General features: G+C 36.9%; 1 protein-coding gene across 1 annotated transcript in view; it reads left to right on the forward strand.

Annotated features, from left to right (window-relative positions):
• CDKAL1 (CDK5 regulatory subunit associated protein 1-like 1) overlaps window positions 1-27,395 on the forward strand; it is a 434,593-nt gene that overhangs the window by 235,552 nt on the left and 171,646 nt on the right. The window contains exon 8 of the mRNA XM_010004517.1: window positions 20,454-20,620. Within this exon, the coding sequence (XP_010002819.1) occupies window positions 20,454-20,620 (167 nt within the window). The remainder of the gene's footprint in view (window positions 1-20,453; window positions 20,621-27,395) is intronic.

The raw sequence follows: 27,395 nt of genomic DNA on the forward strand, positions 1-27,395 counted from the left end.
TTTTTTCTTTTTACTTAAAGTTACTGCCCAAGAGGCTCACTGTGGATTATTTAGTCCACTTTCTCGTGTCAACTTTATTACAGTCTTTTTCTATGGTATCTTTTATGGAGGAATGTCACAATAGAATTCAGGATTTTGGAATACCAAGAATGTGTGAAGAGGCATAGTGTTGGCTTCCCCTTAGTTCTCTATTCTTTCTTTATTCAGTGTTAACATCCTGCCAGCTTCTTTTGATTGGTGCTAATCAGTCAGATAATGCTTTCAAAAAACTTCTAGAGAAAAATTTATCCCCCTTACTCAGATGGTAGTGTATAATTTTGAGCCCATCCTTTTCAGATGTTTGTTTTTTTGGTTTTGTGTTGTTGGGTTTTTTGGTTGTTGGGGTTTTTTTGCTTGTTTGTTGTTTTTATTTTACTGTTGTATTATTTTATGTTTATCTACATTAGGGTTTCATTTGCTGTGTTATTATCACATTCAGTATGGTTTCTGTAAGCTTTTACAGTGAATTTAGTTTTGATTTCCTATGGATAATTTTATGTCATCACAAGGTTTTCTTCGGTTCATTTTCCACACTTTCTTCAGATTATTTGTCTGTTGAATATACCAATCCTCATATCAATCTGTTTACTTCTCCATATTGTAAAAACTGGCAAATTATTCCTTACAGTTGCTTCTTCTGTAGCAAGGCAACCCACAGTGTCTCTATCCTGTGTGATACTACTCTCTCTAAAGGTTATTGGTGAAGGACATTTGAGAACTGTTTGGAAACCTTTATGCGCTGTTTAGTCTATATGTTGACTGAAAAAGAGTATAATAAATATGTGAATTCACATAGACATAGGGAGATGTCATTAATATTGACATAAATATAAGTAGTCCTAAATGTGGTAGGGAGTTTCTCTAAGAGTGTAGATATAATGGCACCAGAATAAAATCTAAGACTTACCTACATATAACATGTAATTTTGGGCTCAAAGGTATTTAATTTCTTATGTGTTAAATTCTTCATAGTATTTTTAATACTTAATTTTAAATACTTAGTTTAAATACTTAATAGACACATTCTTTATGCAGAATGTTTTTGCAGCATATCAATTATTAAACCACACCGAAACTTGGTAGGTCTTGTGCTTGTTCATCAGAAATTGAGAAGTTAAAATACCATTGACATCCTTTTGCATAGTGCAGGTCTAGTTTGATTTGTGCCATCCTGGGCTTGATCTTGAAATTAAAGCTATTACAAAATTTTTCCTAGATTTTCTTTATCAACTTCGTATGTATAATGAAAATCACTTTGCAGCACTTGTGACAGCTGAAATTTTGGAGCCTGTAAGTCAAATACAGTTGCTACTTCTGTTGTTGAACAACTACTGACCTGGTCTCGGAAAATCTGAAGTTGATTTAAGGGAAAAGAAGCCATACAATGAACAGGAAAATGTGAAGTTTTACTTTCAAAGCTCACAGAAGCTAGTAGCGAGCTCAAAGAGACAGTTTCAGTCTCCTTCCATTCCTGGCCCTTTGTATTGGCTTCTTTAGTGCCCTCTCTCCTAAGATGATGATGAACTGTATGGCTGTTCTGTGAACATCTGAAGAGCTAGCCCAGGCTAAAAATAGCCTTCTGATGGTGGGGAGAGGTTAGGTTTAGTCACTGTTAATCAGTGAGTTTCTCATTGTCTTTTTTTTCCCCCAGAGTACATCTTTTGGCTCTTTCTAGAGGGTGCTTATCTGCAGCAGTTTACGCTTCCCAGAACTACCTGTTCTGATTCCACTGGCTGTTGAGCAGCCAAACAGAAGGCCACTTTAGAATGCTGCTTTTCAACATAAAACTAATAAGAAATACATAATAATAAAAAAAAAATAATTACTTCTGAGCTTGCTGTTCAGTTTTGTGCCCAGGTAAGGTACGAGTTTTAAACATGTAGGAGAGATAGGAGAGTTGGGACCATTGTAGGTCCAGTATAGATCCTGTTAAGCTGCACATAGGACTGGACCCTTAGAAGTAAAACAAGGTGTTGGAGGAAGCAGAACAGACTTGGCAATGCAAGTAGACTTGATTGTCAGGCTTTGTCTACAAAGGAGTGTTGTTTGCTGATGAAGAAGTGTCTACTGAGCCCTTCCTTAAGGCTAAAGCAGTATTGAAAGTTGTGTGTCATAATTTCAGTCTATAAAGGTGGCTTAGAAGGAATGGGTGAGAAAGAAATCTGTCATGAAGTAACTACTGCAGACAAATGTGTCTGTTGAGAGCTATCATGGATATGCTTTTCATTTTCAATATAGAAACTGATGACTTAAGAGTACAATTTTTAGGAAAAATATATTGCATTGATGTTTATAGAGTACCTGGCACTGTGTAGACTTATGTTCATTCCTGACATGTTAGAACTAATTATGGTAAGAAGAAAACTTGTCAACTGACTTTTTAGTTATAGAAACAGAAACAAGGTGAAGTGCACTCTTTCAAAAAAGCACTTTATTTTCTCTTTTCTAAAACACATTCATTATTTGGAATAAAAAGCGTATTTCCAGTGGGTAACATAGCCATGGAGTGTTAGCAATTTAGAAGAGAGCTAATTAAGTGCTCTTCATAGCATAAGATGAATGTTATTTATTTACTGAGATCACTCAGGCATCAACAAATAATGTTAATGTTACAGAGTACGATGTGACTTTTTCTAAAGAACCATTTTTAAAGGAATTAAATATGACCTGACTACAGGCACAGCTGTGCTTATAGCTCATGTATGCATACACAATCTAGCTTGAAATAAGCCACCTTTTTAAAATAGTACTGAAAATTCAGGTCACCAGAATACTAGTCAAGGTTCTCTACACAGGTTTCTGCCGAGTTCTGTGCCGTTAGTATTCTCTTCCTATAAATAAGTATCTGGGATAGGTGCTTCAAGCCAGTTTATGTGGGCATGTCCAAGCAAAAGCAGTAATAAAGCACAACGTATGTCCTAGTTTGTGTTCTATCTTTACATTAATGCTTTGTGTAAAACTTGATACAGGCCACACAGTGGTGATATATAAGCCGTCAAAAATCTTTCAGATTAGTAGTCACCTCTGAGTTGGACTGTATTCAAGTTACTACCAAGTCAGAGATGAAGTGCTTCATTGCCATTACATGGAGTCACCCCGTCCCTCCTGTTTCATAAATCTGGCTGCAAGAAATTAATCCAGTAGTTACAGCTATAGTGAAGTTGTTTATATTTTCTCCCACTGACTTAAACAGTGCTAATTTCTTTATCCTGTCTCTTGTGAAATTACATAGAAATCACAGTGCTTTAATTTATGTTACAAAATTTTAAGTAATGACATTGGAATGCTGTGGGTTAGAAACCAGTGAGCAGCTTTTGCTCTTCTGAAAATCAAATGCTTAAGTAAAATAACATTTTTCTATAGAGTAGAGAGGCAGGGATTAACACTTGGAGATGGACTCTGTAAACTCCACAGAATGTCGATAGATTTCTTCTATGTGTAGAAGAAGTTTCATTCCTCCAGTGTATTGTTTTCTTGGATAGTCAAGTTCAATTTTTATAACTCAAGTAAAATTACTTTAATGTAGTTAAGATTTCTCTGGAAATTTTGTGCTTCGTTTTATTTTTACAATACCCATCTCTTGAAATGCCAATGCACTTGTGTTTGATAGAATATGTCTTTATTAGGAAATGCAACTTTTGAACAAAAGCATGTATAATTGTGCTTCTCTTTGCAATTTAAGGTAGGCTAAATAGAAAGGTGCTTGCATTAGTTCTTTTTCAGACATATTTAGGTGGTCTTGCATGTTCCTGTTCTTCCTAAAAAATAATCTGGACTGCAAAATATTCTTTCATGGGAGTCTGCACGCTGGCTAATTGGAGCTGAGGATGTCACTAGTCAGGTCTGAGTGACCTCCTGATGCTCGTTTCCCAAGTTACAGATCAGAATTAGCTGCTGACAGCAAAGCAAGTAACTTCTGCAAATACTTAGGACAATGGGCACTGAAAGGCACCAAGTCTGTGCAGTCAGTGGTTTATAGGCACTGAAGCATTTCTGAGGATCTCTTAAGCTGAGCCACATGGTGCTCAGCTAGGAAGTTGATTGATGGTTTTACAAAAAAAAAAAAAAAAAGTTTATGAAAGAATGCTTTTCTTACAGATTATCCTGCATTAATATATATCTGATGTGCCTGGCAATGTTTCAGCAACTGGATGTTTGCCAAAACTTGACACTCCTGCAAGACACAATACAGTTTGTGTCTAGCAGTGCAGAACTTTTTGTTTTATGATCCTATTTTTAATGAGGCAGACACTTTAATATGAATTCTTCTTCTCTAAATAAATAATATTTTACATTGTGATAGTTACATGTTATTTGTTAATCATTACAAATTATTTGTCTGGGCTGCAGTGGAGTTCATTTTTGCAAATTTTTGCTTCTTATCCAAAATTTCAGTCTATCATATAATTCTGTTTCAGTGATTTGAATAAACAGAAAAGGTACCAGGACCTCTTGTGTGAAGCTGAAGAAGAATTACAAACTCCATACAAAATGTAATAACCAGGTTCCCTGTTCACATATCCTGAATTTAAGCTCAGAGGTATTGAAATATCTTTGTAAAGTGAAGATATTGTGCTTTAGAATGGTGGGACCTGGGAGCTTGAATCCATTTGTAGGTCTGTCTGTTATCACTTCAGAGTACTTGATAAAAGTGATATTAAATGGTCTTGTTGGACTTACTTACGAGTGAATTTCATGAGTTCTTTTGTGTAATTTGTGCTGTTAATGTTGTGTATTATGTTTGTTGTTCCACAGAGGGAAAAATGCATTAATTTGAAGAGGGGAGAGTTGCTAAATCCTACCTCTTGGCCTGGGAGAGCAGCAAAACTTGGTCATTCTTAACTGTGGCACAAAAATTGCTCAGGCTATGATTGTCTCATGTTGAATTTATAATTAAGGGCTTGGACAAATTAATTTTGAACTTTGAGTAATGTCACTCCATAATGTCACTAGTGAATGATTTTTTTTTTAAGCCAGAAGTCCTCGTGTGACTTAAAAAGACTTCAAAAGATTTGTGTGATTTCTTTTATGGGAGAGGCTTTAAAAAATCACTGAGGCTAAATTATTTTTCATACCTAGCAGAGGGTGGTTCATTTATATTGGGTTTGAGGTCATTGACAGGGCGGGTTGAAGGGGAGGAAAGAGGGGAAATATGCATTGTGGTTAAATGTGTTGGAACAGGCCTGCAAAATAAAATGGAGACTGTCAGATAGTCTCAATATTTATTCTCTCATGCATGGAAACATACACAGAGAGAATATGCAGACGAACTTGCTCCAGTGGCTTGCATTCAAGCATATGGTATGATGAATTGCTTGGAGCCCTAGCAATAAAGAATATTAACAACCTGAAGACAGAGAATCGTTTAACTGTCCCATAGTATTGATTAATGTGACATGCTCTTCCTTAGGTATAAGAGACTAAAGTGGTCGGACAAGTAACTTTAATTAAAAGTTGCAAATTCTTGCGAGTCTGTACTTTTAATTAAGCAATGCTTACGGTATTAATTTCACGACCAACTCTTTCATGATGATAGAAGCCTGCTTTCATTAAGTTTGGTACCCTGTGATGCTGATATTCTTCTCCACCAGTATGAAGCTCGTTCCCTTTCTTATCGAGCCTGTGATATCTCTGCCATGGAGGAGTTGTAGCTAATCCAGCCTGGTGGCTGCAGCCAAATAAACTGGGTAGCAGCAGAATCCTGCCTGGCTTCTCCTAAGTGGACATCTGTTTGGGCTTGCTTCTCCAGCTGGTCACTGGTGTTCATGAAACTTTCGGGAACTTACTATTGTTGAGATTTCTAATTTTCTGTCAAATTTGATAGAAATTGGCCAGTGAGTTCAAAAGTTACTGGGATAGAATGATACATGCAAAGCATGGTGATGTAAGCCTTGTTTTCTTAGATATCCTGACTAAAGATGTATTTGTATTTCATGAACACAAGCTTAAGGAATGTGAGTCCATGCTGGGGACTTGAATAGAAGGATTCAGTTAACTGTTTTGCAGTGTAGTAACTCACTTCCTAGTGAGTTATCATAATCATAAATTGTTTCAAAAATTAGAAGCTCAAACTTGTCCCTTCTTCTGTATTCCTACAGACTAATGTAGATTTAAACTACTATTTTGTAAGTAAAAGTGACATTAAAACCCTTGTTGGAATAGTAACTAAATCTAAATACATGAGGGAAAACTTCACTTTAATCCAAGATTACTTGGTACTTTGTTCACAAGGAGGAAAGGAATGTGTTTCTTTTGAGAGGTTTCACTTTATTTTTCTGTGCCAATCTGTAGTTAATACTGGGTGGGATTGTTTAGCACAGTCACTTTTGCTTGTTTCTCTGATTTCTGTTTACATTCATGTGTTCATGCTCATTCTTTAAAGGTTTCTTTCCCCTGGCTGACCCTCAAATGCTATCTGAACTGAGATGCTCCTGGTATATCTAGGTGTTCTCTCTGGGTTTCAGGGAAGTGTTTTCATCTTGTGCTTAACTTCTTGTTTTATGATTACATGTTTCACTGTATTCTGGGATCCTTACTTGGAATTTATGGCATTCTTTTACTTTTCCTTTGAGGTAAAATGGTGAAATAGGGCATTGCTTTATGAATTTTACTAGAGGGTGGAGATAAGAGAGAGGAAATACTAGAAATGAATCTTTTTGAAAATGTGGTAAACTGAAAAAGGCGCAATATTTCCAAAATGCCACTTTTTTTCCATCTCTAGTAACCAATTGTTTCCTTTCCTATTAAAAAAATAAAATATTAAAAGGTATTTAGAATGTTCTAAATATCAGCCAGATTGTTCTTGTTGCTTTGTAGGAACAAAAAGATGCGTTATGCTATGACTTAAGAGTTACTGTAAACTTTCATTAGACTATTTGGAAATTACTGTACAGGACTCAGGGCTAAAGTGCCTGCTGCTAAAAAGGAATTCCTTGCAGCCAAAACATGCTGTGTAAGAAGTGACGTTTCTCCCATTTCTAAAACGAGAAGAACAGACCTTTCATTAGGTTTCTTCTTGTTTCTAGCATTGCTCAAGCTTGTTTCCACATGTAGAAGTGACAAATGGCATATGTATATGTAGCATGTTTCCTCTGTAGGAATGCCAAGAATATGATGGTATGCATATTTATTTATTTATTTATTAAGTCATGCTTTGGGTTAGATATTTGATGACTGTGTAGTGCACTGTGTACATTTTCTTTCTTTATCCAATTTAGTCATATGCATTTTGGCACTTTTAGTAAAACTTCTTTACAGACTGTCCCATCTATCACTACCAGAAAATAAAAGCATATGCCAAAAAGCACTCCTTCAACTATTAGATCAAGATTCTTTCTGAAAAAATTGGAACACTTCTGATTATCATTTGTGTTTGATTTGTGATTCCTGTATATAGTTTAGATTGAACTTTATCTTCAGGACTCATAGTGTCCTGAAATAAAATTATTCTGTAAGTTCTTCTAAAGATAATTTATTTGTGGAATTCTGAAGCCACATATCAGTCATAGATTTCCATGACTTGATTGTGATGCTACTAAATGAATTAGTCATCAATAAGCAGTGATAATGTTTCTGAAGTGTTGAAAGGCTGAATATTTTAAATTTTAATATAGCTTCTTAAGCATGCCTATGCTTAAGGAAAAAAACTGCACTTGTTACTGCTAAGTCTTTGGATGAAACTTAATAGAAAAACAATTAATTGTAAAAATCACTGCCAGTTGCAGCTTCTATGATGCAATTGAACAAGATCATATAATATGAACAGCACTTGCCAGTGAGAGAATTCACAAGATTTTTATGCTTGTTAGAAAACATACCTGTTTAAAGGATTTTTCTTGTTATGCTTGACTTGTAAAGATTTTATTCAAGACTAACTGAACTACTGCTGCCTGGAAGAATTGTTCTCAAGACTGATCTTCCTGTGCCCCTTGGAACATCTGGTAAGCAGCAGTCATTGGCAGGACTACTAGACCAGACAAATTGCACCACTCGCATTAACCACTGCAGTCTTTTGTGGTCCATGTCATGGTGACGTGTTCCTTACAGATGTGCTCACACCACAGTCAGGCGTTAGAGCCCAGCCTTCCCTCCATGCTCCTCTCCTTGCCAAAATCAAATACACATTCTCAATCACCTATAAACTGGTGCTACATGCCCATTGCAGGTTGGATAAGTCTTCTAAAACTGAACTCTGTGAAATAATGAGAAATACCCCTGATGGAGAAGCCATCCCAAGAAACAAAAGAACAAGTAATAACATCACTTTCCTCAGCCATTAAAACCACTATGCAAAGAAGTAGTATTTGAAATGCAGTTACCTGGTTCAAAGAGAAATGTGATCCCCTAGTCTTAGGGATGACTCATTGAAGAAGTGTTTAAGGCAAGTGTTATTATTTTTTTAATCACTATTTCCTTAATGATGCTATTCCAGTAGTTATTGCAGCTAAGCAGCAGTTTTAAGATTTGTAAAGTTCAATGCCTCTATTTTTTTGCCTCAGATTACATCACTGGGTTGTATCTTTCAGAGCTAAATTTAGGCTATAGAGAAGGTGGTAATAGGTATAAGGAATACATTACAGAAGATTGTGAATGAAGACAAAAGTAAACTTATATAACACCTTTAGATTTCTGCCAAGTGTTTAAAGAACTGTTTAACAAATAGGGTTATTATTAGATTATATCATTTTTTAGGGTTTGGGGTTTTTTTCCTAGTGTCATCTGCTTGGTGTTTTTTACATAGATGGAATAATAAACTTTTTTTCTGTGTGTCTAGGCTTTTGTTTGGATTCTAGGATTGCACTTTAGAATGAGACCTTAGTAGGCATTAATCTGTATAAGAAAAATACATTAATATCCTTCAAAACTCTTGAATTATTTCACTTTGACCTCGCTGTGGACATCTCCAACAGATTGTAATTGCAAACTGATAATGATATATTTTGGTGATGTATCACTGAATACTTTAAATAAATTTAGATTAAAGTGATTACAACGCAAGGAGGCTCTGGGTACTCAGTGAGAATTCAGTAGATATACTTCATGATTTAGAGCTGGGGAAACTACATTACTAGTGGTGCACAAATATTTTCCTTTTTTGGTCAGGTTGACCCCTTTAGAGTTGCAGAGAAAAAACCATCCCTTTGAGAAAATATTTTAAATAATATGGAACATGAGAGAGAGTTTTGACAGAAGTCAGGGGATTCTTATGTTATTTCTATCTATAGAATATATTTATTTCTAATGTGTCTTTTCCTGATTATTGTTTTTCCTGTAAAAAAACACCACCTCTAGTTTTTGAGGTTACTTACTGACTTGCTGCTGTTCTGTCGCTTATAATCAGGTGCAGCAACAACTTGACATACCTGCAGATACAGGCCATATTATTCTTAATGAACGAATGGTGCTGTCTAAGCTATTATGAGGAGGTACATAACTTCAGATAAGGATTATCATTCTCGGAAGCTGTATTCACACATTATTCCTCTGTATTTCAAGTTTTTGGAACTGGGGACCCCTGAGTGCATTCTGTGTTTAGCCAACAGCCTTGCCCTTGCACATACTGTTTTCCCTGCTCTATTTTATTCTATGATACAACAGTTTGCCAGGTCCTTGAGCTATTTTCTCATTTTATAGAAAGACTAACTTTAATAAAAATAAGTCTTTTCCTTAGAATTCAGTACTTTTAAGGTGAATTGACTGTGATACATAGGAGTATTGCTGAAAATCAAATAAAAACCTTTTTTTACTATAATACCTCTGTATTGCTAATGAGGTTTACATTATTATAGCTTGGCTTATAACTTAGTATGGAACAAAGCCTTTAACACTTTTACATTTCTCACTTTTGGTAGTACTTTCTTCTTCATTCTGGGTTTTTTTGTGATGAGAACGTAACATTCTAAAAAATGTCTCCTCTAATCCTGGAATATGTAGCCGAGCAGAGATTATTTATTCATTGTTAGCTTTTCAAAGACAGATATAAGCTATCTTCTTTCTGTGATTGCATTTTAAAATGTCAACATTTAACTGTAACCCAAATTTCTAGCTAATTTTGTGATAATTTTTAAAATGGCATCTGCTAATAGCAAAAACATGGTTTCTTTCTCCTCTTGCTCTTCGTGCACTTAAAATATAAATAATATTTTTTTAAACTGTGAATGAAATAAGACTATAGGATTCTGCTCTTAAAAGTGCAAGCCATTTGGGCAGGAGAATTCTGTCTGGAGGATGGGTTTCCATGTCAAATATCTCTAAAACACCCTGGTAGCTTGTGTGCAAGCTGCTGTTGTAGAATTTTTAAGCTATCCTCTTTCTGAACTCAGATTCAGAGAGTTACTAAGCTTGGCTACAAGCATTCTTAATGATTGAAACTTGGTATGCCATATTACTTCTTTAGAATTAATCAGTTTCCATGAAACATGTTTAGTTCATTAACACTACAGAGATGGAAACTCAGTAAAAAGCCTAATTAGCACTGCATCCTGTAATATGCCTACAGCTGATGACCATATCCTTGAATCTGTGCAGTGTGTGACCCTATGCACTTCATACTTCACCTACAGCAGCCCAATAGCCTATGTTTTGGTTTTAAAACATTCAGCATCTGATATAATAAGTGACACATTACCCTTTTTTCCTCAGTGAGTTCCTAAGTCATAAATCAGATTTTTCCTATGCATCATTTTTATTTCAGAGTTTGAAGCAGATTTCTCATTTGTGTTTTGATTATAGGCATAGAAATAATAAATTTCAGGTTTTTTAGTTTTTAAGTTTATGGACATTTTGCTCTTAAACTTTTCAGTAGCTAAAGAGTATTTCTGCAGGGTGCTGGACTGACCCTTCTGGTGGAGGGTCAAGTACTCTCACTCTGCTTATAGTACAAGAATAGCATGAGTGTATTAATAGTTCACCAGGTGTATTTGTGAGACATAGAGCTGAGAACAAAAAATCCACGCTTTTGGGACCTCCATATCAATATGCTATATACAGGGCTGCAGAACAGCAACTCTAAATTCATACCTGTTTGTGTTTTCCTGAAATAGTTTTTCTTTTTGCTTAGGTCCCTTTAGTCACCTTTATGTTTTATTTTCTTCATGCATGTATCATTGCTTAGCATAGAACTTGTTTCTGGAATAACGTTCTTAGTTTAGCAAGGAAATAATAAACATCAGCTAATTCTTTCACTGATCATTAATACACATAAGGCTTTAATTCTGTTAACTTTGGCAGTAGATGTCCACCATCTCTAAAAACCAACTTGATTCTTGTAGAATATCTGTATATGGAATTACAAATTTCAGTTTTATCTGTTTTCGGCTGGCAAGTAACGGCAAGTGAATTTTTTAATTTATTTGTGTGGGTTTTTTTGCAAGAGCTAACCTGAAAAGCAGACCATTGTGGAGGTAACATACGTGCCTGGAAATAGGAGATCATATGCAGGTGGTCCACAGAAGAAGCACAGACGTGTCTTAAAGGATGACTTTCTCATCTCTTGGTCAGAGAAACAGGACCAACTCATGAAATTCAACTATATTTTTTTCCCCTCCACCTTTTTTAAATTCTTCACTCCACTTTCTCTTCAAACTGGCTGCAAACCCCAATTTATCATCGTGATGTATGGTGTCATTAATCCTCCTTGAAAGCAAGATGCATAATGCTGCAATGTTGGCACTGAGCAAACTTCTGCAGCGTGACTGACTTGATGTCCTTTTGAGTCTCTCTTGTTCCAGCAGAATGAAACTGGACTCATTATAATACGTTTGACTATCATGCTGTTTGCAGCAGCAAGTGACTTATTATACTGTTCCCTTTCCTTTCCCCCCTCCTCTCCCCTTCACTAAGGCACTAGAGCTACAAAATGAACAGGACAGGGCTGCTAGTTTGTGCTCTAGCACTAGGCTATTACGAACAGAGGTCCCTATAGGGGTAGAATGACCTCTTTTATAAGCAAGGACAAGGGTTCTTTTTGTGGGAGAGAGAAACCCCTTATGGTCTCTTTGGCGTTTAATGATCAATTGCCCCTATCTGCTGCATGCTTTTTATTGGGAATTTTCTAACTATTTTTTATTAATGCCACAGAAAGGAGTAGTTTTAATTAAACTTTTTCTACTATCACAAGCATTCTTATTAATTTCAAAATAGTTGTATCAGAATGCTTTGCTTTACTTATCAGTGTAGACACAGAAGTGAGCAAGAGAAACAATGTTTTACATAAGTTGTAAAACTGCTAAAGCCTCCAACAGTCACAGGTAGTAAACTTCCTTTGTAAATGCTTTGATGGTGAAGCTTTTGCTATAAATGAGCAGTTCAGGTTTTGAGACTTATATGCAGTGATTTTAGATAACTAAGCAAATTCAGTGGGCTCATGTTAACAGCTTCACCAGTTTCGTCTTTTGGATGCATGACTTCTGAAAAGGAAAACCTTGAATAAATCTGTATGTAGCTTCCAATATCATAACCACAGAAGAAAAAAGGGAAAGCTACTAGTCATATGGCTATTAGATTATTCTGTCAGACCTCACATCTAAATATAAAGCTGATAGTAGGGTATCCTTACATTAAAGTTAGCTTGATGTTACTGTAAAGTAGATAGGTAGGTTGCTGGGTGTCACGATCCGCGACCTATTATATCTCCTTGTTGGAGTGTATTAACTTATCAGGATTTGCTGAGAGATCCACACGTGGGTATCGCCTCACACAGAGGAGACAGGGGCTTATGCCCTCACTTTTCCGAGTGAATAACTTGCTCAGTGCTTACTAATATTTCCAACGAAATGCACGGTTTATTGCGGGGAAAACAAAGCAATTTGGGGCAGGAGGTTCAAAAGGAGTGATTACAACACAATAAATATATATGGGTACACCGTAGTTACACACCTTATTTACTTAATTAAGTGATGGAAGGAGAGGGGAGATATGCCCGACGCAGTTCCCGTATAGGGTCGCGATTTGTGTGCAGGTAAGGCAGGATTATACTTTCCCCTATAAGCTGGGGTAGCCGGAATTGTCTCACCATGCGGCGGCGCAGATAGGACGAGCTGGGTCGAGCTGGGTCTGGCTGGAGCGAAGCAGCTACAGGCGGGGCTCCAAGTGCAGGTCGCCCCCCCCTTCTATTAATGTATAATGTATCTTGTTCATTTAACACTTCTACTCTTTTTTGATCTCAAAAACATCCCGAGACAATGCGTTATTAGTTCTATTATTTGTCATGAAGAAAAGTTGATTATTTTTATTTTAAGGTTTCTTACTCTCTACTAGGCAGCACATGATACCATGGACAGAAACTGAACAATTAATTCCCTTTTCACCTTTTCCACACTACTCATGGTCTTACAGATCACTAACACACAGCTTCCCAACAGTCTCTTTATCAAGCTGGAGATGCCTCATATTTAAGACTTCTTGCCTAAAGCAACTCTGTTCCTCATTGTCAATGATTATAAATGTTTGATTTTCTGAACTGCACAGTGACACATCACCCCCTCATGTCGGCTGACTCAAAGGACATTTCATGTTCCTGTAAGGAAATACCTGGTCCTTCACACTGGGTCAGAACTCTTTATTTCAATGTGGTTGTTTTTACAGAATCTCCAAAGTAACCAAAATAATAATAATAAAGTTAGTAGTAGAAGTGAGTGTGTATGTGTTGTTATGGAGGGAGAAATGGGAGTTTTTCTTTTTAAATTTTGTCCAAAACTAAAATCTTTTATTGCTGTAACTTTAAAATAATTCACCGAGCAGTCATAAAGCTTGTGTTTTTTACAGTGGTCCAGCTCTTATTTGACTTCATAAGTTGCATTAAATAACACATGAGATCTGAATGCATTTGGAGGGAAAAAATGTATAAAATGTAAAATATATTAACACTTTTTCATTGAAATGTATCAAGCTATATCTTGACCTCCTTTGCACTGAGTTTCATAAGCTGTTTCTTGAGCACTTTTGCATCAAAGTACACTTAAGCTTCAATTACAATGTGTTATACAAGTGATATATCACATTTAACTTAATTTAACCAATGTGTCATAATCTTGAAAAAGCAGTTGCTACAAGAGTTATGGGGGTCTGAGGCACAAATAATTTTTCTGTTTTGGAATTTGCAAATATAGCCTAAACTTTTTTCCCATTAGTTTGTAGGATCAGGTATTTGTTAAAAGTACCTCTATCACATCTGTGATAAATGATCCTTTAAATCAAGTTCCTGTTATGTCTTCATATAGATTTAGAATTTGATAGCATTAATATATACTAATGTATAACATGTATATAAATACAGGAGAATGTTAATCATTTTTCTGTGCAAACATTTACTTAACATTTACTTAAATTAAGCATCTCACAGAATCTTAGGGGTTGGGACCTCGAAAGATCATCTAGTCCAACCCCCCTGCCAGAGCAGGATCACCCAGAGCACATCACACAGGAACGTGTCCAGGTGGGTTTTGAATGTCTCCAGTGAAGGAGGCTCCACAACCTCTCTGGGCAGCCTGTTCCAGGGCTCTGTCACTCTCAAAGTAAAGAAGATTTTTCTGATATTTACATAGACTCTCCTATGCTCCAGTTTGCATCCATTGCCCCTTGTCCTATCACTGGACATCACTGAAAAAAGCCTGGCTCCATCATCCATCTTAGCAAGAAGAAAAAAAACAATCTTGAATTTTGTTCCTAGATGTAGTAGACAACACTGCCAAACAGAATCTTCCAAATCTACTTTTAAAATAATATGATATCCTACATAGGTGGAATAACCTGATTCAGTGTAACGTGGTCTATATGTCACTTCATATTAGTTCCCAAACACATTTGTTCTCAAAAATATGTAGACCACAAAAGTTAGCGTGTTCATTTCCTAAGCACTCTAATTTATGTGTCATCCTGTGGGTAGTAGAAACCACAACTGCTTTAAAGACTTGTACTGAACTAAGCACTTGCAAAACATAACTGTAGTTTGTGTAACTGCAGAGCACCATCCAGAAGTAATATCCTGCAGTGAGAGGCATCCAAGTATGATGAGAGTGCTGGCTGATGTCATTAGGAGGCTGTTTTCTCTCATCATTCAAAGGTCATGACAATCAGAAGAGACTCTTGGTGACTGGAAAAAGGTACATGTCAAGGTGCCCTTCAGGAAGGGCAAAAAGGGGTTGCTAGGGAATTACAGGGCAGCTGAATCTCATTCCCTATGGGACAAGCCCACCTGGAAGCCTTCTCAAGGCACATGAAAGACAAGAGGATGATTGGGCACAGCGAGCTTAGATTTAATAATGGCAAATCATGTGACTGACCTGGGTGACTTTTTTGATGGGATGTCTGGCCTTGTGGAGGAGAGTAAAGCTGTGTAGTTTTGGTGTTTTGGGGCGAGTTGGTTTGGAGTTTTTTGCGAGGGGGTTGCTGGTTTTATGTGTTTTGGTGTTTCTTTTGGAGGGGGGCTGGGGGGACACTGGGTTGCTTTTTGTTTGTGGGTTTTCTGCTTTGTTTTGGGCATTAATTTTTATATATATATATTGTTGTTGGCATTTTTACCTTGAATTTATCTTCAACATGGTCTTCTGTAGTGTTCTTAGGTGAGATATAGACTGGACAGATGATAAGGTGGTTCAAAGAATTATCTGGAGTGCCAGGCTCACAGGGTGGTGATGTGTGGTGTGGAGTCTAGTTGTTGGTAACTAATGGTGTTTCCCAGGGATTGATACTAGGGCCTGTGTTTCATGTCTTTTAACAATGTGGACAGTGAGATCCAGTGCATGTTGAGAAATTTGGGAGATTATACCAAATTGGGGGAATAACTCACTGGCTTGGAGGGCTAATATTTCAGTGGACCTCAACTGTCTGGAGGAATGGAATTAACAGTAGTTTCATGAAGTTCAACCAAGAAAAGTGTCCTGAATCCAGGAAAAAAATAACACCATGCTACATTATGGATGTAGAGAGCTGACTGGCTGGGAAGTAGCTGTGTGGATTTGGAGTTCCACTGGGCAAGCTGATGAACATGAGTCAGCTTTGAAACCCTTTGCAATTATGTCCTAGATGCTATTAGCAAGAGTGCAGCCACAAGCCCAGGGGAGTGCCTTGTACTTGGCAGTTGTGAGACCTCATGAAGAGTGCTCTCTATCCAATATTGGGTGCCCCAGGACACAGCTGACTGATGTAGTGGAGCAATTCTGCAGAGGACTGCTGAAATTATTAGGAGGATGGAGCACATGACATACAAGAATAGAGCTTTTGAAGAGAAAGGCAGAAGGAAATTTTATTGCTGTCTGTGATTGACTAATGGGAGGGTATAGAGAAGGCAGAGGTGGGATGAGAGGTAACAGGACAAGCTGGAACACAGGGACTTGCAGTTAGGTGCAAGGAAAGATATTTTACCCTGAGAGTGGTCAAATACTGGAACAGCTTCCAAACTTCCATTAGCACCAGTGAGTTTCCTAGTTTCACAAAGTCCCTGCAATGGGATCTTTCAGTGGTGATCCATGTGGTTGAGCTGGCTGAGGGGAGGCCTGGACTCTTACATGATGAATCAATGCTTGCAGAGTACTTCAGAAGAACAGGAGGAATTGGATCCCTCCAAATCTCAGTTTCTGTTTAAACTTGCATTATATTCAGGTTGATACAGTGACGTGGTATGTACACAGATGTCTTCATACTTTCTCAGTTAAGGCACTGATTCAGCAAAGTAATCTAGCACATGCCTTGTATCAAGTATGTACATAGTGACTGTAAAATCTATGCTGAATAAATAAAAGGAAACTCAAATAATTGAAGAGAAAATTAATTTACGTAGGGTAAGTTCATTCTAAACAATGAGTATATTTAAAGTGAATTGGATTTTTCCAAGCATTTCTGTCTTTGGCTATGACTTTTTTTTTTTTTTTTTAATTCTAAGGGTGTGATCAGGAGTGGCAGCCTCAGATTGATTGTCCTCAGGTCTATAGGCAGTTTTTTACAAACATTGAAGTCAGATCTCCTGTTGGCAGATGGTCTTTCAGGTTTCTGTGGTGCAGTGGGAGAGGTGTTTCTATGGTCTGTACAGCTCTACAGGCTGCTGTAGGAATTCACTATTGGAGAGGGAACAGCAAGGAGATCAGGCAGTAACTGATAAGCCTATGTGGGCTACTGAGAAGGTCAGCATCAGGGATCTCCCAACAGGACAGCCTTGTGAAGTATCGTGCTGCTGGAGAAGCCCCTCTTGATTGTAGTAGAAAATCTCCCAGGAAAGATTTTCCTGGGAAAACAAGAAGTAGGGAAGGAGAAGAAAGAAAATAAGATGATTTTGTGCTTAAATTTCCTATGTACAGAGTACAGCAGGTTAACAAATAGGAGAATTTCAGAGGGTTTAATGTCTGATATTTTAACATCTTCAGACATTTTTGTAGATTGAAGTAATTTTTCAGATGGAGTAGATTTCCCTTCAATTTAAAAGATGTGTGCTACTGCTTAAAACAGTGTTTACAGTAGTGGTATGAATATAAAGCAAAATAAAAAATACTAGAAGTTTTTTATTAAAGAAATTAATCATTTCGAGCAGTCTCTAAAACAGAAATGCACATATCTTGTAAAAGTGACAACTGTAGGTTTTCTTCTTTATGACAAGGATTGTTTAGATTACTGCACAATAATGAAGCTAAACCCCCTGTCAGATAATCTGCAATGAGCATTCTTTATATTGAGACATCAGAGAAGGAATAGTCTCACAACCTCCATTTATTTGGAACCTTTTCTTCTTCCAACACTTTTCATTCTCTGTCATCTCCAGTTACATCAGAACAGAGATCAGAAGCCAGCTGTTGAGGTTACTCTTTTGTGCTGGGTAGGGATGGCACAGTGAGAAATAAACTATGAGCTGTGACCAAAGGCTGATTTGTAATTACTTGAATATCATGATAATTGGCCCTAATACTGTAACAAATGCTCTGAGTTTGCACATCCAAACTCTGCAGTTAGGATCAGTTGTCTTGTTTACAAAATGCTTTTAGTAGCATTAAGTTGCCCAGTAACAGAATGGTGAATGTTCTAGTGATGTTCATTGCAAAAGAAAGGAAAAAAACATTATTTGCCAGTGAATTTAAATGGTTTCCTACATAGCGCTCGAGTTTGGGGTGGAAGAGGGTTGAGCAAGGACAGGAAGTGTTGGTTCCCTTTATGAATACTGTTGGGGAGGTCTGTTGTTTTCTCCTTACCTGGTATACATTTAGACTCCTAAACTCAGGGTGCAAAGGACCAGAATAAACAGCCTAACAATTGACACCAAGCCTCTGTCACACACAGTTTTGTGCAAAGTTGAATTACCCTTCTTGTAAATACTTAGCATTCAGAGCAGCTTTCTGTGTTTGAAGATCCATTTTGTCAGCCTGAAACTGGGACATGAACCTTCTCCTAACCTGCAGGTGTCCATCCTCATCCCCCCACCCCCTCCCATCCATTGCCCCCCTCACTCCCCATATTAACACTACGTCTTTGGCTCTCTCAGCATGAATTATTCCCATTACTTGCTTTTCAACACCCTGATCAGAGAGCAGATGAGACAGTTATTCCTGTTGTTGCTGATTTACTATTACAGCTGCTTCCTCTTCTTGTGATTTAATTTGAAGTTTCAGCCCACCAGGGGGCTAATGGTCCCCACCTATGCAGCTTTAAAAACTCACTGTTGTTTTCCACAGGAATGTTATTTTCATTCCTAGCCAGTGATTTATTTTTTTTTCCTACACATTCATCTGGTAACTGTGAGGCAGTATTCCACCAGCCACTTTCATGAAGAAAAAAACAACATAAAACCCCAAAACCTAAAACCCGTACAACCATTTAGCTTGCAAGCTTAAAAATGAGAATTGCTCTGTTTGAGTAGAAACTCAGCAAGTAAATTCCCCTGTTTTACAGTCTTCTAAGGGATATGGGAGACTTATATGAAAACCAAACAAACATGGCATTAGTCATCATTTAGATCCTTTATATTTCTCTTACTTTAAAAGTGAAACTCATATATAATTTACTTTTTTCTGTATCTCAGAAAAGTATAGGACAGGCGACAAACCTTATAGTATGTATGTTTCATTAGTGTGGTACTACTGCCTGTGGTGCGATGAATTCTGAAAACATTAGCAACTTGCAGTGAACCTTGAAAAGTTACTAGTTTCTTGGTTTACCTTTATTTTTAAAGTATTCTTAGTTCTAATAGATAAAGGACCTTGGAAACCTTTCTGAACAAACATAATTAATTTTGCTCAGCACTTGTGGCTGTCTTTGTTGTTATACTGTGAGGTTAAGAGTGGTAGTTTTGAGTTTACATTTTGGTAAAACCTCTGCTTTTCTAGTTTATTCATTTTCATGTGGTTAAACACTATGTACATGTTTACATTTTCCTCATCTGAAGTATATATTTGTAATATAAACATTTGTATTTTGTGATACCATTCTCTGCTGGTGTAAGGAGTACCTTGATGAATTATGTGCATTTTAGTGTTAAGATGTTCATGGTTCATAATTGGTATTAGAAATTAATGTCTGAGTTAATGGTATCTCATCTCACTGGGAATCCCAGGTATCTTCCTCCTGGCCACCCTGGTTTTGATGGCTTATTTCTTGCTTTGGACTGGGGAGAAGGGGGAGATAGATTGCATTGAAGAAAGGATGGAAGCTGAGCAGACTGATACAAGTAGCTGCATAACCTCATTGCTTTCAACTGTTATTAAAAGGTGGTGCAATCTTTCTTCTTTTTGAGCAGGAGGATATGATTACCAAATATCAGTGTTCAGGTTCACTACCTTTACAATACAAATCAAATATACTACTTCCTCAGGCCCTGATTGATGGAAAATGAAGTATTAACTGCCAGGAAACGGGTTTTCCAGCCCTGTCACTCAGTCACACAGTGGCAACTAACCTTTTCAATGCAACCTTAATATTGCATTCCTAATTGTATCAGTTAAGAATACAAGATTTTAATAGTTATTCTGGGGGAATGTCAGTCACTGCACTTTAGAGCTATTTTTGCTTATTGGAGGCTTAGCAGTTAATAACTTAACTAGTAGTAACAACCATTAATGCAAACTCTTTGCCTGGGTAATGTCGCTTGTGGTGTTTAATGAATTAGGCTCAAAAAATTGAGCAGAGTACTAGACTTGACTGACTAGCTGAGGAGGCAGCACAGAATTAGTCATTGGCTGTGAATGTTAATCACTCCACAGCAATGATAATTTACAGCATTGTTGTAGCACTCTTGTGCTCATAAAATGAACTTAATAACCCACTGCTACCCATGGGATAAGCCTTCGTTCTCCTTCCCTCCCCCTAGCAATTGAATACCGAGTCTGGCTGCATAATAGCCTTGTGAAATACTGCATTAAAAAGAGTGATAAAAAGAGTATGATAAAATAAACAGCTCTAAAACAGATTTGTTAATTATCTCTTCCTTTTATTCACAGAGGGTGTTTGTGAGATATGGCTGACCAGTGAAGACACAGGGGCTTATGGCAGAGACATTGGCACAGACCTCCCTACGCTTCTCTGGAAGCTGGTTGAAGCTATTCCTGAGGGAGCTATGCTGAGGCTTGGCATGACAAACCCTCCCTATATTTTAGAGCATCTGGAGGTAAGGAAGAAAAGAGACTAATTTATATGCTGACATAGACATTCACCAAGTGAGTCGGTGTGGAACCTTGTGTATAGCATGGACTTCAAGTAAATTTATAGAATTACACTCATAGTGTTAAGCTGGTCATCTAGCACAGCAGGTTATCAAGATGATTAGATACTAAAATAATTTTGGAATTATAATATTACTGAGGTTTCTCACATATGGAGCTTCAGTATAGCAATGTTGTATTTGTGTGTATGTCTATTGTTTTCAAGAACTAAACAAAATGTCATTAGCAAGCAAGGGACTATGGGATTGAAATTGTCTTCCTTCTACACCTGAGATTAATATTTTCAAAAACTCTATATGCTGGTCTCACGTAACAATGTATTTAGTATCTCATGTCAAATGCTGTTCTGAGAGTGTGTAGAAGTTTCCATGATAAGAAATGGAAAGTGTAAGTGTATATCTGTGTAACAAAGTAGTTCGACCACATTAGAAGGAACAAAGTGTGCAACAATGTGAACTTCAAAGAATATCATATGTGTGCAAATCAGGAAGTGAGAGTTTGTCTCAAAGATTGGTTGGTTTCATTTGATTCTGTCATCAAATGAATTTATTGAAATTCATGGGAACTATGAGGAGGGGAAGGATATAGTGTAAGGTAAATCTTGTAACCATGTACATCAGCAATATCCAGATAAATAGCTGCTGTCCATGCTGCTTTCCTGAATATATTATAGGTTAATAGTTGCACTTACTTTTTCTTAAGGTGTCAAGGACAGTATTTTCTTATCGGAGTGCCATAACTGCACCTTTTCCTATGAAAGCACATTGGCTAGAAGAATTTCTTCTGAATAGGAATAAGCAGTTTTTCACTTCACTAGCTAAAAAAACACAAGCTGCAGAAAACTGCAAGGAATTTCCCAGGCTATTAATTTATTCTTTGTTTTAACATACAATTCACTAAGAGTCTTAACAACACACTGAATAGAAATCTTTAGGAGGTGGTTTGGTTATGTTTCTTAGAGCTTAGCATTCTGACTCAAACTCTTTATCAGTCACAAGTTTTTATTTTAACTTTTTTCAGCATCTTGTACAAAAGCAAATCAAAATTGTAGCATTTGTCACAATTAGTGTCTTTGCTTTCATTTTTAACCCACATTGTTAAAAGTGTTTTTGCATAGGCTGCCACTTTTATTACTGCTGCTCATCTTATGAGTGCTCACAGAGTCGTGTTTTGGTTTTGTTTGAAAATCAGTTGCTGGAGATAAGAAACTGCCCACCTAAGGGGCACTGTAGTTGTCTTTATTTTATATAATTTGGGCAAGGTGGAAAGTATATTGCTTTCTTTCATACAGTGCATGTGAGCACATCACAAATCTAGAATGGTTTTGAATTATTATCTTTAATCTTCCTGCTTCTAAATTTTCTAGAAAGTGCTGCAGGTCTTTGACCTGACTCAGATTCAAGAAAAGTATTCTAATATCTTTTAAAAATGCATCTTTAAGAGTGATGGCAGGGTGAGAAACTTCACTGAAAGTCTATTGAAAATGTGTATCTTGAATGTTACTGTGCAGAACGTGTTTTATGTTCACACCAGCCTTTTGTGTAATATCTGTTGTTGCTTGTGGAGTATTGTGCACTGTTTCATTTTATATGATGGTTTTTAAGGATTATTTTATCACATTTGTTTCATGTGTGACCAAGAATTTCTGAGCTTGTAATTTGATGAAATAATTTTGATGTTTTGTTATACAAAAATTGCAAATTTTCTTTTTTTAACCTGCCGTGGTTTTTTTTCTAGTCCCCTCATCCAAGCTTACCAGAGCTGTATCTGAAATATCACTAGGATATGTTGGCAGTCTCCTGTATGCATTTTTACCAGACAAAATAAACTTTTTGTGGGGAATGTGCTTTTAACTTTCCAGTTGACAAAAGGGTGAAGCTATGATTTGTTTGAAAAACAAAATAAATTAAATGAGAAGTTGATTAATTTTCATGTCAGTTGATTAGGATAAAATCCAGATGTAGTTCTGTTATCTCCTAAGTAAGGTATGAAACTGTTATTGGTTGAAAACATCTTTAATTTTTTTAAAATATGCTGCATTTTATTAATCTATTTTTTTATAAGGCATGGGGTGATTTGCATGGGAAAATGTATTAATTGTGTGTCACTTTTTATATCCAATGAAAAGGAAAACTTGTTCCAATCATGTATCTTTTTTAAAAATCAGAATAATTCAGCAATTACATACAAGTATACATATGCAGTTGCTAAGCAAAGGTTTATTTCACTTTAGTAATGAACACATGCTTAAGAAGTCGCATAGAACAACAACAGTCATGTAAAAGCATAAATTAATTTTAAGATCTAGACAGAGCTTCCCTAGAGACTCAGTCTAAAAGCAATGTTTTTCATTCATTCACAGTTTTTGCTATAGTTACTGGACCTTACCTGCAGGTAAAAGGTTTGGCCAGTTTTATGTCTGTCTTATCCTTGTAACCTCCAGAGCTAATAATACAGTTTATAAAAATGCTTTAGTTTTCTCCTATAAAATTCAGTTGTAAGTTTAATGTTTTTAAAATACCAGTTCCCAAAGACATTATATACATTTTTAAAATACAGTCATGTAGTATTGCTTGAGCTTCTCTGTCGTTAGAACTGGTCTTAAATGTAACTTTTAGAATATTTAGCAAATACCTGTTTTCTTTCAAATAGGCAGTTATTTAATCTCTAAGCATTCAAACCATCAGGTCACTGGCTTGTTTATGTGCTTGGAATTTGCAGGTTTTTTACTATTTGCTGGAGTTTCTGTTACTTTTCAATTGTCAGAATGAGAGGAGATTGAAAACAAAAAAGAATAGGGATATGCAGATTAATACCTTGAGTTGTAGATGGCACAGCTGCAGTAGAAGCAAAGAATTCCTCAGACCACAATGACAATACTCATGTCCTCAATGAATGAGGAAAAGGTTGCACCTATGAATAATATAACTGAATAAAGGACTAAAAATTTTAAAATTTATTACTTTATATACAATGGAAACCTAAGCTGCACATACTGTTCTAGAAGCAGGTGGAGTTATTCTCAGAAGTGTTGGGTTTGGCCCAGTTTCCTCACACTGTAGTCCTTTGAAATATGCCCAGCTTATGTTGTTGGTGTTGCTCAGGTGGATCTTTAAGATGTAGCTAGACATGAGATACTTCAGTAACACATTAATTACTGTGTCGATGGTTCTCAGGAAAATAGATTGTATCCACTGGCTAAAATTGTTATTATTGTTATATTGTTATACATTGTTATATTGCATGTGCTTTTTCTGTATAGGTGGAATAACTTTCTCCTTCATACAAAGATGCTTAGCCCACTTTTGGATAAGCTGCTTGATTAATTGCTTTTAGATTGAAATTTATTTGCAAGTGCAAACATATTTATAGATTCTTCCTTTTTCTTCCAAAAAATACTTCCTAAATATACGCTGAGATACTGTTCAGAAAGCGTACAGTGGATTAGGAACAGAGATCTGCTTAAGCTGTCACCAGTGTTTCTTTGTACTGTGTGCTCAGGTCTGTGGCTGGGCTTTGGCACTCTGGGTCTTTTGACTCATTAATGTAGTGCCCACACTGACAGGTTCCCTGGAAATAAAAATGGAGGCACAGTAAATGCCACTCATCTCAAGAATGTTATGTCTGCCGCTGTGTCAGGAAATCAATCTCCGTATCCTCTGAGAAGTGCCAGCCAACAGGTCTGCTGTTTGGCTGAAGCTGGAGGCCAGCACAAGGGTAGGAGGAGGTGGAGGAGGGCTTCCCCTGGGTCAGGAGTGGTGGGGCTAGAGCTGGGGAGGGTGCAAAGGAAAGCTATGGGTGCTTCTGACTGGCCTGAGGCTCTCATGCTGGAAGGCTTGGTAGATTTGGGGGCAGGGGCTAGTGGTCGTTTAAACTCAGAATAAGTAGACAGTCAGTTTAAGTTTTCACAATTTATAATACTGAGCATACCCAGTGCCCTCAGGTATTAGTCAGGTAAATGCCATTTTGTCCTTAAAGATGGCTCTAATTTCAGGGGTAGCTGTTACTCTCATGAAAATCATCATACCTGTGTGGTACAGTGTCACAGTTTAGAACTTTCAGGTTTTGATTCAATAAATATGGTGGCAATAGTGCTTTATGTACTTAGAGGTGCATGTAGCATGAACAGTTTTGGGATGAGAAGCAACTATATGTTTTTGAACTATTATTTGTACATTCAGTTGGGCTTTCTCATTTGTAAAGAATTATTTAGAACCATTCAGTGTTTTAGAATCATACAAAATGTTCAACTCTTTTTGATAGGTGCATTAGAAAGTCATTAGAAAGTCATTAGAAAAAGGGGGTTTTGTCATTATTCAGGTTATAATCTAAAATACAATTATTTTTATTATCTGCTGTTTTCTTCAGCTGCAGGTGATGTTTGCACTTAAATTAGTAAGTAGTAAGGAGCAATAAGAGCAGATCAGGAAATCACAGAATTTGGTAGTGAAGCCACTATATCTACACTATGTCCATTTTTGAGTCTTTACTTCAAAATAAATCTAATCCCCTTAACCAAACTTTACAATTACCCATGGTCCAAAGCTGTTCCAAAGGCAGATCATTGGTTTGAATCCTTCTGTTCCCACTAAACTCTTGGAGCCCATTCAATGTAAACCTGGAGCGTGGCCACCGCACTGACTTCCTTGGAAGGGAATTTAGTTTTCCTGCCCTGAAGTCATACTGCAGATTGAACAAACCCATGGCTGGGAGGGAAATGTGGGAAATTGCCCTTCACAGTTCCACTGCAGTTTTCACTGCATGGGGTTTGTTGGTACAACTGAGAAGGTTATTTGGTGTGTTTAAGAAAATCGGAGGATGTAAGACTTCCCAACATTGTTTCTCTTGACTGTGATATTAAAAATGAGAAAGAAGTTGAAGCTTTCAGTTTAGCAGCAGAAGAGATTGTATATTTTCCTCTCAAAGAAATGTGGCCAGCCAATGGAGATAGTATTACATTTTCCAAAGTACTCAGTCTTAGCTGCCTGTTTGAATGTGTATGTCATGAAGCGTATAGCTTGCTTATTTGAAGTTTGGTCTCAAACCAAGATTTTGAGGTAGATGCTTTTGTCCAATGTCTGTGCTCTCTTTATATGTTGATGCCATATGACATTGAGGAAAACTTTGGATTCTATGTACAGGGCAGAAAATGTTGGTAAATTTCCCTGGTCAGGGAAGAAGGTTTTAGCTTCAACTATTTTTTATTTTATCAAATGGTAACAGCAAAGGAAAAGGTTAATATTAGGATCCATTTTATAGTCCTAGCAAAGCCTGCAATGAATGCGCGTGTGTACAGTTACCTTGTGTACTCTTACCCATCTGTATTTGCACAGAGCTACTGTTCGAATTACACAGACTGCCAGATGGCAAAGATGTTACTGTCCAATAGTATAACATGGACTAAAAGTGACATAAGGTTTACATCTTGCTTTAGAAGTAACCTCCAGGCATACCTACAATCATATTAGGGAGTCATTGGCTAGTGCTGTAGTGAGAATCCACTTGTTTACAGTCACTTGTGGTGACCAATAGGGAGGGATGGTTGGGAGAAATCCAGTAAAACAGTTAAATAGTGAATGTGAGTTAGTCAGAAAAATCAAACTAGACCAAATACGTAGCAGGTTGAAATGAATTCATGTTAGCAGCATAGTGTTAGAGACTAATTTTTGCCTTGAATATATTTAGCTTTTTCTTGGGTTTTTAACTTTAATTTCTTGCTCAGTTTTTGGGGCTCTGTGCAAATTGAAAGGGAATGCAGATCATACAGACTATACAAGGACAGGGGCCTTAGAGAGCTGAGGCAGTTCAGCTTTAGCTTATCTCCTTTGCAGATTTGACACTAACTGTACTTCCAGAGTTTTTAGTACAGCACTTTCTGTGAGTGATGGGATGCTCCCAAATCTGTATAAAGGAGGCAGTTCACACCTGCCATTCCCGTAAGTGCTGAATTTCACATGACTAGATGAGTAGTCGTCTTTGTCACCTGTCAAAATGAGTCTGTCTGAAACCATACCATATGCCATCTGTGGGCTTTATCTCCGTTATTAATTCAGGACATTTGAGTGATGCACCAACCACTGAGAGGGAGTCTGCATGGCGGCAGCGTCTTTAAATGCGTAAGACGTGCCAAGTGTACTGTACTGCAAATCACAATAGTATTTCTGTCCTCTCTTGCTTTGATTTTTTCATGTCAGCTCAGTGTTTACGCTTGACCCCATTGAAGCTGATACCTTGCAGATGGCTTCTTCAAATGTGCCCTGACACAGCACATAGATACGTATTACACTAAAATTACTAACTCACTTTTCTTTTTTCCATATTGTTCTTTTTTCCTCTGACTGCATCAAATGTTTCTGAGTGTTGTGCCTAAATTCAAGTTGTGAATAAGCTAGAATGTAAGCTGATTTGAAATGTGTTTTAAAAAGGAATAATATGCACACATTCTTCACTGCAAATGAGAGGGCAGCATGATTTCAAGAATTAAAAGGCCTTTAGGGCATGTATTTTCTAGTAATTTTCTTTTGTCACTTTCATAGACTGCTGGATTTTAAAGTACCAATTAAAACTGTTGATCTGACCAGAAAAATTAAAACTGTGGCATATATTTAAGTAAATTAATAGTTGAGCCCCTGACCTCTGTGAGTTTTATAGTGTTTTGTAGTTGGTGGACCATGCAAATTTCCCATTCTATGATTACCTGGTTGTCACTGTGTTTCTCTT

Source organism: Chaetura pelagica, unplaced genomic scaffold, assembly GCF_000747805.2.
Source record: "Chaetura pelagica isolate M959 unplaced genomic scaffold, ChaPel_1.0 scaffold78, whole genome shotgun sequence".
In the NCBI taxonomy this organism is placed as follows: domain Eukaryota; kingdom Metazoa; phylum Chordata; class Aves; order Apodiformes; family Apodidae; genus Chaetura; species Chaetura pelagica.